Source organism: Pleurodeles waltl, chromosome 4_2, assembly GCF_031143425.1.
Source record: "Pleurodeles waltl isolate 20211129_DDA chromosome 4_2, aPleWal1.hap1.20221129, whole genome shotgun sequence".
In the NCBI taxonomy this organism is placed as follows: Eukaryota; Metazoa; Chordata; class Amphibia; order Caudata; family Salamandridae; genus Pleurodeles; species Pleurodeles waltl.
Window position 1 is genome coordinate 388,277,225 of NC_090443.1, and position 18,626 is coordinate 388,295,850.

Sequence of the window (18,626 nt, forward strand, 5' to 3'; positions counted from 1 at the left end):
TTATTGTAAATTATAATTTCATTGTTTTTATTCATTGATAAACTGTGTAACTGCTAGATGTTATTTTAACATTTTAAAGTAATAATAATAATGTTTATATATTTTAACTTTACATTGAATGTATGTAAAATATTTTTGTGGTTAGCATTTTGACCATGATGTTTTGGACCATAATAGTTTTATGATTGATATTTTGTCACAATATTCACTATTTTTGAGGATATGGTATTAAAGACAAATATGTTCATAACACAGCACCTTTCTACATTGTTTTTGTATACAAGCTCATGGTCATGGGTTCCCACTGAAATTATGGGAAGAAAACATTGTGGGGTCTCACACTAACCATAGGTCTTATAAAAAAAACAACACTGAGTCCCACAGGTCAAGGCCGCCATTATTGACTACTCCTCAATTATCTTCGGAAATGAGTATGAATTGATATTAATGTCTTCTGCAATTTCTTTATTTCAATGACAAAATGAAGGCAGTCCCAAAAAACATCTGCAACATGATTGAATACACAACTCTTAATGACCATCTCTGTGCATTTGCAGAGGTGTACACCCTATCAGGACCCAGATCATCTCAGTGGTCGAGCCCCTAATGCTTTACAAGAGTCACTATTTATTCAAGACATTTTTACCTCTAAAGCCCTCCCAGTATGGTGTGAAATATGCAAACTAAATGAAAGATCAACTAGATACCTGCAGTACTTCAGAGTATATACTAGCAGTGAAAGTCAATTGCCCTCTACAGATAGTCTTCCACCTCTGAATATCCCAGAAAAACACATTTGGGGCTTGTTGCATCCGATGTTACATCATGGCTATTATATGGACATGGACTATTCTTATACTGGCATTCCATTATTCAAAGACCTAAATGCCAATAGCACATTGCCATATGTCACAATGTGCCAACAAAGAAAAGGCTTCCAGAGCATTTGGCTGCAAGAAAACAGAAAAGTGGTAAAACATCAGCAGTGTGGTAGGCAAACTACTAACTGAAGTTCACTGCAAAAAGGACATGTATCTCTTGATAACCATCCTTAATGAGTCAACAATGGAAACTGCTGTGCATAGTCCAGGACCCACCTCAGTACATGGCTGGCATACACGGAACCGATCAAATGAAGTATTTGTGGAATGCACATGAAAATATATAGCCTACTATATACAAATTGCTATGTAATTAGTAGAAATGGGTCTGCACAATGCATTTGTCTTCTATAACAGTGCATCAAGAAATCAAAGTTAGACAGTTGAGGAGTTTCACATTTCTGTAGTACACAGTCTGTTTACAAGCAGCATGATATCCTGGAAGCAAAACAGTGAGATTATGTTATACGCCACAGAGAGTGACACTGTGCCAGGAGGGTGATGTTCACCTGAAGGATGGTAAATGCACAGAAAGGCTGCAAAGTGTGCTGGAAAAAGGGAATAAGCAGGGTCTCTCCTCTGTTGTGCTCAATGCCCTTCAAAACGTAGTCTATGAACTGATGGATGCAGTGGGTGAAAAGAAAACTTTCCACAACAAAAGTGCATTTTAGGCAGTCCCTTCAAAATGTATTGCTGTGAAAAATATTGCTGAATATAATTTCTATCAGTTTTACCTTCAAAACCTTAGGAAAGCAAGTTTTAGCTTGTTCAATCACTCCTGACTCTTTACACAGTAAAACTAACATAGGTCATGCTATTTTTTATTTATTTATATTTATTACAGGTATTTCACATACTCTAGATGGAACTATATTTCACCGTAGTACTGTGAAGCTTAGAAAGCAAGCTTGATTCCATGAGTGACAAGTTTTGTGGTCAAGACTGGAAGTCACCACTAAAATCCATTGATGGTAGTCAGGTATTCCAAGACCATGGAGAAAATGAAAAAACACTTATGTACCCAACCAAATAAATTAATGTTTACTGTGAGAAGGACCCCAAAGAGAAACAGTTGCTTTATGGAAGTTCTTGGCAAACACATAGTAAATGTAGACTCCCAAAAAGCCACTATGGTTTCCGTATGGTTCTGTCTTTTTTTCAAAACCAACCAAGTGTCCACATGGGTGGAAGGCTTTATATCTGGGCAAGGGAGATCTGGTCCCCAATGCGTAATTATGTATGCCACGCAGCCAGTAACTCAGAAATCCGAGGTGAGAACTGATGTGAGTTAAGCTTTGTAAAGATATTGAACTACGTGGGAGGCTGGGGTAAATTACCATGTTTTAGAGAACATTGCTAAAAAATGACAAACGTTATATTAAGTGCACTTTCCTGACTACACAATTAGGGTGAACGAGGTCCCTCACCCAGCAATAGTAATCTTTAGAAGCACTGATGTGGAAACTATATGGTTGTGGTAGGTTTCCCTATTGCTCTGTGGTGGTTTTTAGAAAGAAACTGGGAGATAAAGCCCACAAAGCTACACAGTCACTAGAGGAGGGTTGGGTGGGTTGGCTTCATTTCTGTGCAGGGGATACGTGGTTTCATGTGCAACTATGCATACCAGTTATCCAGACTTTCAGGAGACCCAGAGGAACTCGAGTGAACATGAAGATCTAAAGGTACATGTTCCAGAGTAAAGGATACTGGAGAGAATTATCACATTTTTGAGAGAACTTGCTGAAAAAAGTCAGACGTCATTTTCAGCATGATCTCAGGGTCAGCGAATCAGAGTGAGGGAAGTCAGGTATTCATCAAAAGAAAACTTAGGATGTGTAGATGTTGAAAACATACATTTGTGGTATATGTGCATGTACAGGCAAAGGGTGATAGATGTGATTGAAAAGAGGTAGACGGAACAGACATTTTGTTTGTTGTATGGAAACACCCATGGGACAAACTGCTGGTGCAAAACGCTATTTGCATTATTTTAAGGCTGCTTTTCCACACGCATTGATTGTAAATAGGTTATCAAGACTTAGCACCAATTTTTATCACTTTTCATGACACTGCACATACGCAAAGCCCTTATAAATCTGACCCATTGTTTATAAGGGTCCACAACGAGACTAAAGAGGCACATGCATTTAAAAAATTTAACACCAATTTTTGGAAAAAAAAGTCTCTGCCACAGAGACACAAACACCCCCGGCAGTGAAGGCGTTTTAATGGTCAGAGGAGGCAAGAGTCTAGAAGGTGTTATTTGGGAGATCACAGTAGTAAAATGAGGTTTGGAATGAGTCAAAGGAGGATAGATGCGGAACAGTCTAGAAAATGTTATTTTGACAGTCATAGTGGTAAAATGAGGTCTGGCAAGAGTCAAAGGAGGGACTGACGAGGGAAGATTCTAGAAAGTGTTATTCGGGAGATCATACTTGTAAATGAGATTTGGGATGAGTCAGACAGTGGAGGCTGAGGATTAATTGAAAGAGTTATATGAGGAGACGCAGAGTAGTGAAATGAAGAGATATAAAGAGTTTTTTTCCACAGAGGTTGTAAAGTAATAAATATATGGATACATAACTACATAGAAAAGTATACATGTACAAGGAAAATAATGAAAAGATATAACATTGCATTATATAAAGTTCCATGTGTACAAGTATAGATAAATAGGTAAAGAATCAGACTTTCAAGTGTTTATGTACATAAAGCTAATTTATTTATGTATTTTTATTACTTTTTGGAAATGTTAATTTTTTTTTTTTAATTTATATTTATTTATTTGTATTTTATATTGTTCCCTAATATTTCAGTTGTGAAGTAATTATAGATACACTTTTATAATCAAATTTACATAGTGTGATATATAAAGTAAAATAAGACAGCGACCCATGAGCATATAGTCCAATAATTTATGCAACTTTTCACAAATTGGACAGATGAAAAATAAATCTGAAACCCATAAGCATACATGGATTCTCACCCCTCGGAACACATTCTCACTCTTGGTCAATCTCAGTTGTTACATTGGTTTAATAAAGTAGACCACCTTAGAACAGAGTCTCACCTTTAGTCAGTTTCAAAGGTCCTTATTTGTCTCTAATGGATTGTCACTTCTGGTGAGAGTACTCTATAATATGAGACTCCATTGGTTTCACTGACATCTCATACTACGAGCCTAGTCTCACTCTTGCCCAGTCTCACATTGCCCATTGGTGTGAAGGGATTCTTACACTTAGGAGTCACCTTTTTTTGAAGAAGCAGCTACATTTCTTCTAGACCTCTCACATCTCGATCGGGCATACTCTTTCAGTTAGAGCATCTTGAATTGGACACTTAACGGACAGGAAGGGCACCCGCCAGAAGCTATGTGGCAGTAGGAATGGATACAAGGCTACACCATACCTGAACAATGTCTGCACGTTGACGATGGTCTTAGCATCGGCCATGTAATCCTCCTCAGCTATCATAGAGCTCTCCTTGTCCACCACCACCATGTTAGCAGCAAAGGTAACACCACAGCGAAGGAGGTCATCCAAGCTGTGGACAAAATACAGGTAACACAGAGGAACATGGAGTAAGGGACAGTAAAGCAGGGGGTATGGAAAGCAAGAGAAAATGTCAAGAAGTCAAGAAGAACCATTACAGATAGTCAATCAGCGGAACACAAACTATGATTATGATTCCCCAAATTCAGAATCGACCAATCAGATGGACAGCAAAGCCTGACCAATTGGAAGTTGTTGTGACTAACCAGAGCTAAGCAATGTTGCCTAGAACACTCTACATGTTGATTTACCTCTAAAGATCTGCTTGTTCGGTGAGAGGAGCTGAATTTATACGGAAGGGTAGGGGTATAAGGTCTGCTAAATGTAACCTTAGTTCATAAATAAACTGCTGCTGTAAAAACAAGATTCAGGTGCTGCCATTGAGAGGTGAGGTTTTCCCAGGCTTTTAATTGACAGGGGTCAACTAGCCTATTTCTAAATGTGATTTTTGTGGAGAATAATGCTGAGGCCTATAACGTTATTATGGGCTACGCAAATTATAATTTTGCATAGAAAGTTTACAAAGGTGATAAAATTTAACTTCACCAAACTACAAAGAAAATCTCAACTTTGGGCAAAGTCCTTAGTGGGAGATTATTTCGTCAAAAATTAAAGTAGTTTCTGCAGGTTTTGTTTTGCTTTTTTTTTTTTTGCAAAACTAACTTTTGTAATTTGTTTTAAATGAATTTCTCAAGATTGGTTGTGCTTTACAAAGAGGTGCACAAAGTTGCCCAAAGACAACTTTTTACATTTCACACAGATACAAATGTTATACTTATCTTAATTATGTACATATCCTCCTTTCATTGCATTTGGTTTGTATAGTATATATAGTAGCCACAAATGAAAACTGAAAACTAAAGGCCTTTAAACGTGTGAGGGATTAATGAAAGGCCAAAGGAATTTAAAATCCCATGTCGGCCTACTGGCATTACAGCTCACTGTAACCCTTCGATGGTCCTACAGAATTCCAACTGAACAAAATTCTATTCAAAGAATTCCGAATCAATGGAATTGCAGTTGAATATAATTGCGATTTAAAAAAATTATAATTTCACGGAACTCTGAATGTATATAATCGAAACCATGTTGACATTTGTTGTCCCGCAATATATTAATATTCAAGCAAATCACGTTTTCATTATGGGCGTTGACCCGCATCTGGTTCTGAGCGGCATCTACTGATTGCTTCTGCACTGTGACAGAGTATGCTCCACAACACAAACATTTAATCACTAAATTGTTATTGTTTGTATTTATCATTGAAAAGGCAACAGTGGGGTTGTCTGCGCTCTGCCCTCTAACTAACAAATCCCTGTGGCCATGTGTGGTCTTTATATTGGTCCTATGCTTAGAGCAGTTAAAAAGACTGCACTATGGCTGTCCAATCCATTTCCTATTTCACCAGTTGCTCTTCTCCCCTCTCCTCCAGGTACATGGAAGCGCCCTGCACTGGTTGGCTGGAAATAGAGTAGTATGCATTTGTCTGGACTTCAGAAGAGGTTCTGCAGCATCTGCTGGGTGAGACATCTAAACGTGACCACAACTTTGGAAGTAGCAATCTCCCCTGAAGCAGACACCAAGCCAAGTCTACCAAGAAGCCCTACTGCTGTGTTTTGCCCAGGAAGACAAGGAGCTGAACTTCTTGAAGAGGTGAGGGTAGCCTGACCTGGAGGACTTGTACATGGCCCAACTGACTGTGATCTGTGTGAAGCCTGACTTGGAGAACTGTGCCTGCCCTAGATCTATGATAAGCTGCAATAATATGGATGTTGCTAAACCTAGTAGCTGCATCACTCGAGGGCCGAGGTAGTGTGGGGCCCTTGAAGGACTGCTCTTGATATCAGGAAAGGTGTGTTACTGTTCTGTGCTCCATGTGAAATACAGTTGTACTGCTGAACTGCTCCCCCGGCACTAAGTGATGGGCAGTTTTTGAGGTATGTTAATGTAATTTGACTCCCTAACTGGATTTAGTGAGTTTACAATTTGCCTTGTCCTGTCGCCTTTTTTACTTTACTCAAGTCTAATAAAGACCTCATCATGCTGAATGGTTTCTGGACCTGTTTTAAACATTCATCTATGACTTACAGTTCTAGAGATATTTTAAGGTGCAGTGAACCGTAACCTGAAAACGTTGTTCCCCCAGTTTTTGATCAGAACTTGTGGGTATTTTCCCCTAAGACAGTATATTAATGTGGGTGTTGCATTTAGAAAATCTACTAATGTGATATTTTTCACCTGCTACCTTTGTAAGAACTTGATATCCACATATGGATCATTTGACTGGATTTCAATATTATTACCACAATAAAAAGCACATGTAAATTTGTCTCATAAAGGCATTTCTAACACATTAACAACATCTTGTTTGTGCTAACCGATAAGAGGGCAGAGCTTTGGAAGGCACTGCAACAGCTAAAGACTAAACATTGATACTAGATGGCTGCATATTTACAGACAACATCTTAACTGCCTAGGGAAGATCAGAGTGCACCTGACAAGAAAGAAACCTGCAATAAATACTTCCCTACCGCGGTAGAGACGATTTGGGTTGACCGACTATACTTTACATTATTAATGTCTTGATTTACCAGGGATGACGGGAAGGCACATATTGTGGAACTAACCTGTAACAGTAACAGGGAGACACAGATACATTTATTATTGGACTACCAAGTATAGGCCATGTTGATAATCTCTTGTTGAAGAAGGAGACCAGAAGGACCATGGTGTGGAAAGACCCTTTAATAGTGGAGGGCTGACTTAGAAGCAAATAATGCAGAGCGCCTGAATTTGCACTACATGCATGATATCTTGTTTGAAGAGTAGCCTCTAACAGTGAAGGACTAACATGGATTCTTTTGATACTGTTCTACTTAATGTACTGCATGTTGATATTGACCAGACACGTAAGGAGGGAACCTTTCAGGCATGGCCCCTTAGCAGATGAGGGCTGTCTTGAATACAAGTGATACAGGATAACCACATTCTCACTATACATACAATGCCTTGATTGACCTGGGATGACTGTAAGGACCATGGCATACTAAGAACCGGGTGCAGTGAAGGTCAGGCAGGAATACAAGTGATATTGGCCAATTGAATATACACTACATTCATCATTTCAAAACTACTGGTGACATCAGGACACATGATGGGGAAGAAACCTATAATGGCTATGGGCTGACCACATTACAGGTGATTATGGGTGACTGAATATCTCAGTTCTGGTGGTGCTGGGGGTGAGAATGTGTTGATTTGCCAGGAAAGATATTAGGACACTTTCTGCGGAAGGAGCTTCTATCAACTCAGTTCTGACACAGACAGAGGTAATGTTGGGCAACTGCTTGTTACTCACTTGTCGATGGAGCCCACCATGTAGTAGACCAATGGGAACCAGCAGATTGCCTCCAGGAAATGGGCCTCTGGTCTAGAAGAGAGAAATGTCTTAAACAAAAGGAAGGAAAGAATTCAACACAAAGAACATCCAAGAAAACACAATAGAACATACATAAACAGCTCCTTTCTCTACCAGTTTTAGGACGACCAACCTTACAGTATCCTGAAGGTTAGAAATGGCTTTCAAACTTTTTGTGTACCACTCTGTGTTTGTTCCAGCTTACATATGAATATATCTCTCATTTCATACATTTCCCAACCATTAGGTGCCAACCTATTTTAATGTAGCTAATTCATCTCCTCCCCTTTCATACTGTGACCTGTAATGCATTCTGCAGTCGGTCCGTTCTGCTCAATGATTTGACCATGCCCAGCTCTTAGGTTGACCACTTCTGAGCAGGACATTACAGACACAATTTCCAGTTCTGGATTTTTTTGTGATAGCTCAATGCATTCTGGGTGTTGAATTCCACTATGAGGCAAGGTGGATGCTTTAGGGTTAAGATGACCTCAGACAAATCCATTCTGCAGGACATGATGTCTATTCTGTTGGGCCTGGTGCTTTTCACATGGGTTAAAGGAAACAGCACCTTCCAAACCAGGTAGTGAGTGGGTCAAATAAACATGCTCTCAATTTATTAATGATGATTACTACAACATGTTTATCAAGGGCTTTGTTATATTTTAATCGGTTCTGTGCTGAGGACGTAATGGTTACGTCCTGTGGCACAGTGCTGCTGTGCCCAGGAAGTAACCATTACGTCCTGGGCACCCAGCCCAGAGGGAGCGCTAGTGCTCCCTCTGTGGGGTTCCCCCCCACCCCCCCAAGTCAGGGATGGAAGGGGAAGCCCTTCCGCTTCTACCCCCGACCCACCCCCACTGTGGGCTGACAATCACAATGCCTCCTCCTTCGCGCAAAAAGCTCAGCTTCCATCGCGATGATCGGAAGAGAAATGCTTTGCATTTCTCTTCCGATCACGTGGAGGAGGCAGAGAGGCTTCAAAGGGAAGGAAATGTATTTCCTTCCCTTTGAAGTCTCTCTCTGCGTTTTGGCAGCCGGATTGTAAAGCAATCCGGCTGTCAAAACGCCCACTAGACACCAGGGATGTCTTTTTGAAACATGGAAACTGGCATAAGGGAGCGACCCCTTGGGCAAGGGTCGCTCCCCTGGGGGACAAATTGTATTTAGACAATTTCTGCCCCCCTTGGGGGCAGATTGGCCGATTTTAGGTCAATCTGCCACCAAGGGGGCAGAAACCACTAGGCACCGGAGATTTTTTTTTGGCGCCAATGTCACGCAGGGGGAGCGACCCCGTAGGCAAGGGTCGCTCCCGGGGAGGGGGGTTGGGGGACAAATTTATTGTAGGCCATTTCTGCCCCCCCTGGGGCCGGCTGAGCTAGAGGCCAAAATCCACAGGTAGGCACTGTTTTCTATGAAAAAATGTGATGTGTCCCCGTTGTGTTTTGGGCCATTTCCTGTCGTGGGCGCTAGGCCTACCCACACAAGTGAGGTATAATTTTTATCGGGAGACTTGGGGGAATGCTGGGTGGAAGGAAATTTGTGGCTCCTCTCAGATTCCAGAACTTTCTGTCACCGAAATGTGAGGAAAATGTGTTTTTTTTAGCCAAATTGTGAGGTTTGCAAAGGATTCTGGGTAACAGAACCTGGTCAGAGCCCCACAAGTCACCCCATCTTGGATTCCCCTAGGTCTCTAGTTTTAAAAAATGCACAGGTATGGTAGGTTTCCCAAGGTGCCGGCTGAGCTAGAGGCCAAAATCTACAGGTAGGCACTTTGCAAAAAACACCTCTGTTTTCTTTAAAAAAATGTGATGTGTCCACGTTACGTTTTGGGGCATTTCCTGTCGCGGGCGCTAGGCCTACCCACACAAGTGAGGTATCATTTTTATCGGGAGACTTGGGGGAACGCTGGGTGAAAGGAAATTTGTGGCTCCTCTCTGACTCCAGAACTTTCTGTCACCAAAATATGAGGAAAATATGTTTTTTTAGCCAAATTTTGAGGTTTGCAAAGGATTCTGGGTAACAGGACCTGGTCAGAGCCCCACAAGTCACCCCATCTTGGATTCCCCTAGGTCTCTAGTTTTCAAAAATGCACAGGTTTGGTAGGTTTCCCTAGGTGCAGGCTGAGCTAGAGGCCAAAATCTACAGGTAAGCACTTTGCAAAAAACACCTCTGTTTTCTTTCAAAAAATGTGATGTGTCCACGTTGTGTTTTGGGGCATTTCCTGTCACGGGCGCTAGGCCTACCCACACAAGTGAGGTATCAGTTTTATCAGGAGACTTGGGAGAACGCTGGGTGGAAGGAAATTTGTGGCTCCTCTCAGATTCCAGAACTTTCTGTCACCGAAATGTGAGGAAAACGTGTTTTTTTAGCCAAATTCTGAGGTTTGCAAAGGATTCTGGGTAACAGAACCTGGTCAGAGCCCCACAAGTCACCCCATCTTGGATTCCCCTAGGTCTCTAGTTTTCAGAAATGCACAGGTTTGGTAGGTTTCCCTAGGTGCCGGCTGAGCTAGAGGCCAAAATCTACAGGTAGGCACTTTGCAAAAAACACCTCTGTTTTCTTTAAAAAAATGTGATGTGTCCACGTTGCGTTTTGGGGCATTTCCTGTCGCGGGCGTTAGGCCTACCCACACAAGTGAGGTATAATGTTTATCGGGAGACTTGGGGGAACGCTGGGTGGAAGGAAATTTGTGGCTCCTCTCTGACTCCAGAACTTTCTGTCACCAAAATATGAGGAAAAAGTTTTTTTTTCGCCAAATTTTGAGGTTTGCAAAGGATTCTGGGTAACAGGACCTGGTCAGAGCCCCACAAGTCACCCCATCTTGGATTCCCCTAGGTCTTTAGTTTTCAAAAATGCACAGGTTTGGTAGGTTTCCCTAGGTGCAGGCTGAGCTAGAGGCCAAAATCTACAGGTAGGCACTTTGCAAAAACACCTCTGTTTTCTTTTAAAAAAAATTAATGTGTCCACGTTGTGTTTTGGGGCATTTCCTGTCACGGGCGCTAGGCCTACCCACACAAGTGAGGTATCAGTTTTATCGGGAGACTTGGGAGAACGCTGGGTGGAAGGAAATTTGTGGCTCCTCTCAGATTTCAGAACTTTCTGTCACCGAAAAGTGAGGAAAACGTTTTTTTTTAGCCAAATTCTGAGGTTTGCAAAGGATTCTGGGTAACAGAACCTGGTCAGAGCCCCACAAGTCACCCCATCTTGGATTCCCCTAGGTCTCTAGTTTTCAAAAATGTACAGGTTTGGTAGGTTTCCCTAGGTGCCGGCTGAGCTAGAGGCCAAAATCTACAGGGAGGCACTTTGCAAAAAACACCTCTGTTTTCTTTAAAAAAATGTGATGTGTCCAGGTTGCGTTTTGGGGCGTTTCCTGTTGCGGGCGCTAGGCCTACCCACACAAGTGAGGTATCATTTTTATCGGGAGACTTGGGGGAACATAGATTAGCAAAACAAGTTTTATTGCCCCTTGTCTTTCTCTACATTTGTTCCTTCCAAATATAAGAGAGTGTGTAAAAAAGACATCTATTTGAGAAATGCCCTGTAATTCACATGCTAGGATGGTCACCCCGGAATTCAGAGATGTGCAAATAATCACTGCTCCTCAACACCTTATCGTGTGCCCTTTTTGGAAATACAAAGGTTTTCTTGATAGCTATTTTTCACTCTTTATATTTCAGCAAATGAATTGCTGTATACCCGGTATAGAATGAAAACGCACTGCAGGGTGCAGCTCATTTATTGGCTCTGGGTACCTAGGGTTCTTGATGAACCTACAAGCCCTATATATCCCCGCAACCAGAGGAGTCCAGCAGACGTAAGGGTATATTTCTTTCGAAAATCTGACATTGCAGGAAAAAGTTACAGAGTAAAACGTAGAGAAAGATTGATGTTTTTTTAACTCAATTTCAATATTTTTCTTTTTCAGTTGTTATTTTCTGTAGGAAACCCTTGTAGGATCTACACAAATTACCCCGTGCTGAATTCAGCATTTTGTCTACTTTTCAGAAATGTTGAGGTTTCTGGGATCCAGCATTGGTTTCATGCCCATTTCTGTCACTGACTGGAAGGAGGCTGAAAGCACAAAAAAATCGTAAAAATGGGGTATGTCCCAGTAAAATGCCAAAATTGTGTTGAAGAATTGGGTTTTCTGATTCAAGTCTGCCTGTTCCTGAAAGCTGGGAAGCTGGTGATTTTAGCACCACAAACCCTTTGTTGATGCCATTTTCAGGGTAAAAACCACAAGACTTCTTCTGCAGCCCCTTTTTCCCATTTGTTTGAAAAAAACGAATTTTTCACTGTATTTTGGCTAATTTGTTGGCCTCCTTCTGGGGAACCCACAAAGTCTGGGTACCTCTAGAATCCCTAGGATGTTGGAAAAAAAGGACCCAAATTTGGCGTAGGTAGCTTATGTGAACAAAATGTTATGAGGGCCTAAGCGCGAACTGCCCCAAATAGCCAAAAAAAGGCTCGGCACAGGAGGGGGAAAAGGCCTGGCAGCGAAGGGGTTAAGTCGGTGAGTGTTTAGATAACAAGTAACTAGTAATTGAGGGGACTGTGTGGGGGTTCAGGTCTGTGGCCAGCAGTTCGTTTGGATTCTGAATATGACTCACATGAATTAGCTCCAAGGTCATCATGATGTTTGAGCTATCCTTCATGTACGACACAGAGGAGGAAATTTCCAAGAAAATGCTGATTTTAGGTACTCCCAAATTATTATGTGTTTATTTTGGATGACTATCACCATTGTTTTTGAATGGGTGAGGACAGCGTAGGCACTCTGGCCTTAGATTTATTACAGAATACAAGAATGCAATCCAGGGTCAGTGAGAAAGTGAGCCTTAAATAAATGTTGTTATTTGAGTCAGGGGAGGACTTTGGAGTCCCAAAACCTACCAACTATGCCTTTCAAGCTTAGTTCTGAATTTTGTATTGATTTAAGACTACACCACCTTATGTCTTGTTATCCCCTACTGACTTTCTCTTGCCATCACTTACCCAGCACTAATCCCTATCTACTCCATCTCATAAAATTAAATACATTCTTATAAAAAGTAATTATTCAACTTTAGAATAATGGATATTGTCACAGGAATATGTGAAATAGAAGATAAGATTGATAACACCATTGCGTCTTAAATAGGGTGTCCATTTTAGAAACACGAGTGCCAGGCCCTTACCAGATTTTCAGGAAGACGACTCTTTAAGTGAACATTGAATGTAAATTTATATTATAAGGACATCCTAAAAATCTGGCATGGATTGGCACCCCTTCTGTTGGGTGGACACTACTTGCCATGAACATTCTGTGCAGCAAATCTCCACTTACTCAAACTGGATGCCATTTGTTGCTGAAGAATGAGCAACATTAAGTATAGAAATGGGCAGAAGTATAAATAACATTTTGCAATAGGTGGGCCCAATTCCCGCAAATTCCTAAACAAAATCAGAAAAATTATTTTTGAAGTAACTTTCAGGTTCTGAATACATTTCTAATTTTGAATTTTACGCAAGGTCTAAATATTCAGAATACATTTCTACATACCGAAACATACCACTAATGTTTACTAGAACTTAGAGATTTGATTTTCTCCTTTTCTTCAAAGGGAAATATTTCTCTCCTTTAAGAATCTTCTTTACTCCATGCAGAGAAGCATGCACATTTGTGGATGCTCATCACTTTTACACATGGCCCATCCAGGAATACTCATAAAGCCATATTTGTTCAGGCAGACATTTGACTTTCTTAAAGAATTCATGTGTGACCAAATCCCATTTCTGAAAATTCCACCAGACCTTATGAAAGGATTTCTATGTAACCAAATCTTATTTTTGAAAATCCCACTATTCCTCATAAGATGAATGAAGAATGATTTTGTAGTATTGAAACATTGTTACACACCTAAGATGTACTCATGCACACAGTTTATGTTGTAAAATAGACCTAGAATCATTCTCCCATAGTTTCAACTGGATATCATCATTGGCTGTTGTCTACGGTTGTTTTAATGGATGGCCTTCCCTTTGTTTGTATGTCTTAATAACAAAAGAATAAAAAAAGAGGTATTCCCTTTATTTAGTCTCAATTCCATGGAAATGAATGAATTCTGTAAATGTTGTACAGTAATGTTAGGCCTGAATTTATTTATGAAATAATTATCATTTAGATCTGTAGAACATAATCATGGCTTTAATATGTTTTCAAATTAACGTTCATATGTATTCATTAATTATGTAGGGCAAGAAATAAACAGAAGAGGGCAGGGAAGTTAAACACATCTCATAACATGGTACCAATCTGCTTGTAGGACTTAGGACCACATTACGAGTCTGGCGGTCTTAAGACCGTCAGACTTGCCGTGGCAGTCGAATCGCTGCACTCCACTTTGTAGGTTCAGGGCAAAAATACTAGTAGAGTGAGGGCATCCCTGATGTGTGCCCATGCCGAGGTCTATTTTTATTTGAGGATTATGGATGTTGAGTATCATAGAGGGTTGCACAAACTTTGCTTTAATAAATTGTTTGATGCTGTGGCTACATTCAGTTTTATCTATTAATACAAACATGTACAGTCAATCTAGTCTATCAAATGCTTTCTCAGCTTTGAGTGTAAGGAGAAGTGCTTGAGTATTAGTTTGTATGGCTACTTAACATAGGTTCCGGGCCAGAAGAACATTATCTCGAACCTGCTTCCTCACTATAAATTTGTGCAGTGTTATATTTAGAAGGCTATGGGCCTATATTAGCCACATAACTCAGGGGGTTTATTGGGTTTTGCGATTAGAACTGTCTCTGCTTCCATGAAAGACTTGGTTATTTCACCTGTTTCCAGAAAATAATTAAGGGCCAGATGAATTATGCATTTTTGCGATCGCAAATGGCCCAAAATGGCCATTTGCGATCGCAGAAATGCATTTTGGTATGTATTAATTCCAATTTACTATTCGGTAACTGTTACTGAATCGCAAATTGGAATTGCGACTACATACCGTTTCGGTATTAGGAAGGGGCGTGTCAAGGGCGTCCCTTCCTTATGCTGAATCACACCGCTATGTAGGAATGTTTTGTGACCGAAATGAGGTAGAATAGCAAGAGCTCTTTTTAAAGTAGAGATTAGAGTAATAATCACGAAATACTTGTATTACATCAGCTGCCAGTGTTTTCCTAGTGCTCTGGGAGCTCAACATTTCGTTTATGCTATTCCTATTTCGAATCAATCATATTCTGTAGGCAAGAAGCCTACAGCTTTAGCACCCTTTTCATAATATAGTTGATTAGTGGGCAGCATCTTCCGAGTGCTTTCTCCAAGCAAAGTCCACTCCGATTTTCCCCTTTCATTTTGTAGAGCCCTATACCGGATCCTGTGAGTTCGCGCTCAGCCATTAAAGAGAATATTTTTTTCCAGGGCTACTTTATGGGCTCTGTTTCTTCTGATGAAATATCTGGTGGGTGATATAATTTCACTTCTCAGGACTGCTTTGGCTGTGTCATGTTCATGCAAATAATGTCATAACTTCTCCACAATAGCTTCTTTTACCATTGATTCATGGAAAGTTATTTCATTCATGGCCCCCTGCGTGTTGAGGAATGATTCGAACAATGTCAGATCATATTGTAACAGCATTGGAGCATGGTCTGAAAGGACCTGCATCCCTACTTGGCTCGTGAGAAATCTGGTCAGGTGTTCCCTTTGTGCGTCAAATATGTGAATCCTGGATAAAGTTCTATGTGAAAAGAACCTGAACTCCCATTCTTCTGTGTGCTGCGCTCTCCAAATGTCAGATTAATCTTGTTCCTCAATCCCCTCGAGCACTGTAGTAGGTGTTCACCCATATCTAGAGATGTATTTATCCAGAAGGGGGTCTACGGCAGCATTAAGACCCCGCCCAGTATTAGTATACCCTCCAATAGTTCAGCTAAAATATCTCAAATAAATATGCATAGAACTGGGATCTCCAGTAGATCCATAAATACACTCTAGCGTACCTTCGGTTGTCACCAGCAGACCCTTAAGTACAAAGATACGTCCATCTTTTTGTGGGTGAATGGGGTGTGCATGAAAGGGTACCACTTTTCTAAAGAATATTGCCACTCCCCTTGTTTTTGTGGTCTTTGTGGTACCAGGCGAGTGGAATTATTTGCAACGTGTTAAGGGGTGTGTAACATCCCTGAGCACCGTCCAACCTCAAGTGCGTTTTCTGTAAAAATGCTATAGCGGGGTACGTAAAGCGCAAGCATTTCAGAAGAGAATTTCTTTTCAGTGGTGACTTCAACCCTTGTACATTGAGCATCAACATTTTAATCAGAGTGACATAGGGATAGATTGCAAGAGCTCTTACAAAACAATTCCAAAAGAGCTTTCTCACAGAACCTTTTGTTGGGTTTTAGCAGAAATGCGTTTCTTTGTGATTTAAACTTTGCAACCTACCTCCTACAGGAGGCACACCCTGGGATCACGTTTGACTTGTTTTACCACCATGTCTGTTAGGACCTCCGACACTTATGCCCAATAGTGTGTAACGGAATCATGGAGTCAGGCAAGGTTCGGGGAATCTGTCTTCGGTACCCTATATTGTATACACTTAGCATCTGCCTGCAAACCAAACACGTACAAATTGACTGGTGTGTGACACATTTGATGCAACTATTGGAAATGGATTATGCATACGTTACAATTTGATTGGAAGGTCTGAATTCGTGCACAACAAAGCTTCCAGTCTGCCACCTCTAGTGGTTGTTCTAGGATGGCATTCCAGCCCTCCAGAGCTTTGATATACATTTCTGGCTTGTCTAACTGCGCTGCACTATATAACTTAGTAATCAAGGGCCAGATGTACCAAAGGATTTTACCCATTCTGTGTCTATGGGAAAAAGCTTTCGTACATATGGCCCCAAGTGTCTATGTGTATCACTGGTGAGCAGTAGTCGCAAATCATCTAGGGTTGGTGGTTCCCCTGGAAATGTTGGATCAAATTGCAATGTAGAACGGAGACGGTAAAATATAAAAGTCAGCAGTGGGGTGTGTCTCTACGTGTGTGATTTATCTTCCAGGATCACAAATGTGCCACTATTAAATGCATCGCTCATGGTGCTGAGGCCTACACATGTGAGCAGGCACAATGCGGTATCTTTCCTGGAACCTCAGATTGCAGGGTGATATGATAGTGGCAGTGCCAGTGTGTAGATAGAGATTTTTCCGGCCCGTACACCAAGCGCTTTCGAGGCTGTCATCGTAGTGTACATTGTATTAATTTCCTTATGTGCGAGACTCTCCCTCTTATGGGGATAGCAAGGCTCTAAGTGGAAAAGGGTATGCATCATTGTGTGTTCCTCTGCAATATGGGGTGTATACTTCTGTGGCACATATCAATAATAGGCGAGTGCGCCTGTGCGCATAAATAATAAAGGTGAAAATTAGGTGTGTTAAAACCATTTAATGCGTATCGCAGTGTGAGGGTGTCTCATCGGACTCTTGGTTGCTTCCCAGCCCACGTCAGTGTTATAAGGTGTGTCCTACGTTTTTTTAAAAAGTGCATTGGTAATACAATGGGTATATTTATGAACAGATACAGGAATGTTGGTAAGACTACCATTGTTAAGACTGCAATTCTATCTGCCAACAATAGAGGCAACCTGCACCATCTGCAGACCTGGTCTTCCAGGCATGCGATCGCCCTGCCATAATAAGATCTTACCACCAATTCAGAGTCTCTATGGGCCATATTTATACTTTTTGACGCAAAACTGCGCTAATGCAGTTTAGCGTCAAAAAATTTAGCGCCGTCTAACGCCATTCTGAAGCGCCATGCGGGCGCCGTATTTATTGAATGGCGTTAGCCGGCGCTACCAGACCGGCGCTGCCTGGTGTGCGTGGAAAAAAACCACGTACACCAGACAGCGCCGGCGTAGGGGGAAAATGGCGTATGGGCGTCTTAAAATGGGGCAAGTCAGGTTGCGTCGAAAAAATCGTCTTAACCCGACTTGCGCCATTTTTTAACGACGCCCATCCCCCATCAACATGACTCCTATCATTGTAAAGATAGGAGTCATGCCCCCTTGCCCAATGGCCATGCCCAGGGGACTTCTGTCCCCTGGGCATGGTCATTGGGCATAGTGGCATGTAGGGGGGCACAAATCAGGCCCCCCTATGCCACAAAAAAAAAAAAAAAAATACTTACCTGAACTTACCTTAATGTCCATGGGATGGGTCCCTCCGTCCTTGGGTGTCCTCCTGGGGTGGGCAAGGGTGGCAGGGGGGGTCCCTGGGGGCAGGGGAGGGCACTCTGGGCTCATTTTGAGCCCACTTGTCCCTTAACGCCATGCCTGACCCAGGCGTTAAAAAGCGGCGCAAATGGGCCGTTTTTGGCCACGCCCACTCCCGGGCGTCATTTTTGCCCGGGAGTATAAATACCACGTAAAGGCCTGGGAGTCATTTTTTAAGACGGGAACGCCTCCCTTGCATATCATTAACGCAAGGAAGGGGTTCACGCTAAAAAATGACGCACACTCCGGGCACTTTGGCGCCCGAAGCGTCTAACGCCATAGTATAAATATGGCGTTAGTTGGCGTTAGTTTAGCGTCGAATTTGCGTCGAAAAAAACGACGCAAATTCGGCGCAACCAGAGTATAAATACGGCCCTATGTATCCATATTTCCGGGAATTTAACTGAGTCCGTCTGCCACACCAAGTGGAACTCGAGTGGACACTCCCGGGTACTGGGCGTTAGGGGGAATATAACTGAATTTGACCAGATGATAATCAGTTCAGAGACGCTC

At 41.6% G+C, this 18,626-nt stretch overlaps 1 protein-coding gene across 1 annotated transcript in view; it reads right to left on the minus strand.

Annotated features, from left to right (window-relative positions):
- The window catches only part of LOC138293872 (potassium channel subfamily T member 1-like), a 577,968-nt gene that overhangs the window by 105,646 nt on the left and 453,696 nt on the right, over positions 1-18,626 (minus strand). The window contains exons 21-22 of the mRNA XM_069233172.1: positions 7,791-7,862; positions 4,290-4,424 (exon numbers count right to left, since the gene is read on the minus strand). Coding sequence (XP_069089273.1) covers positions 4,290-4,424; positions 7,791-7,862 — 207 coding nt within the window. The remainder of the gene's footprint in view (positions 1-4,289; positions 4,425-7,790; positions 7,863-18,626) is intronic.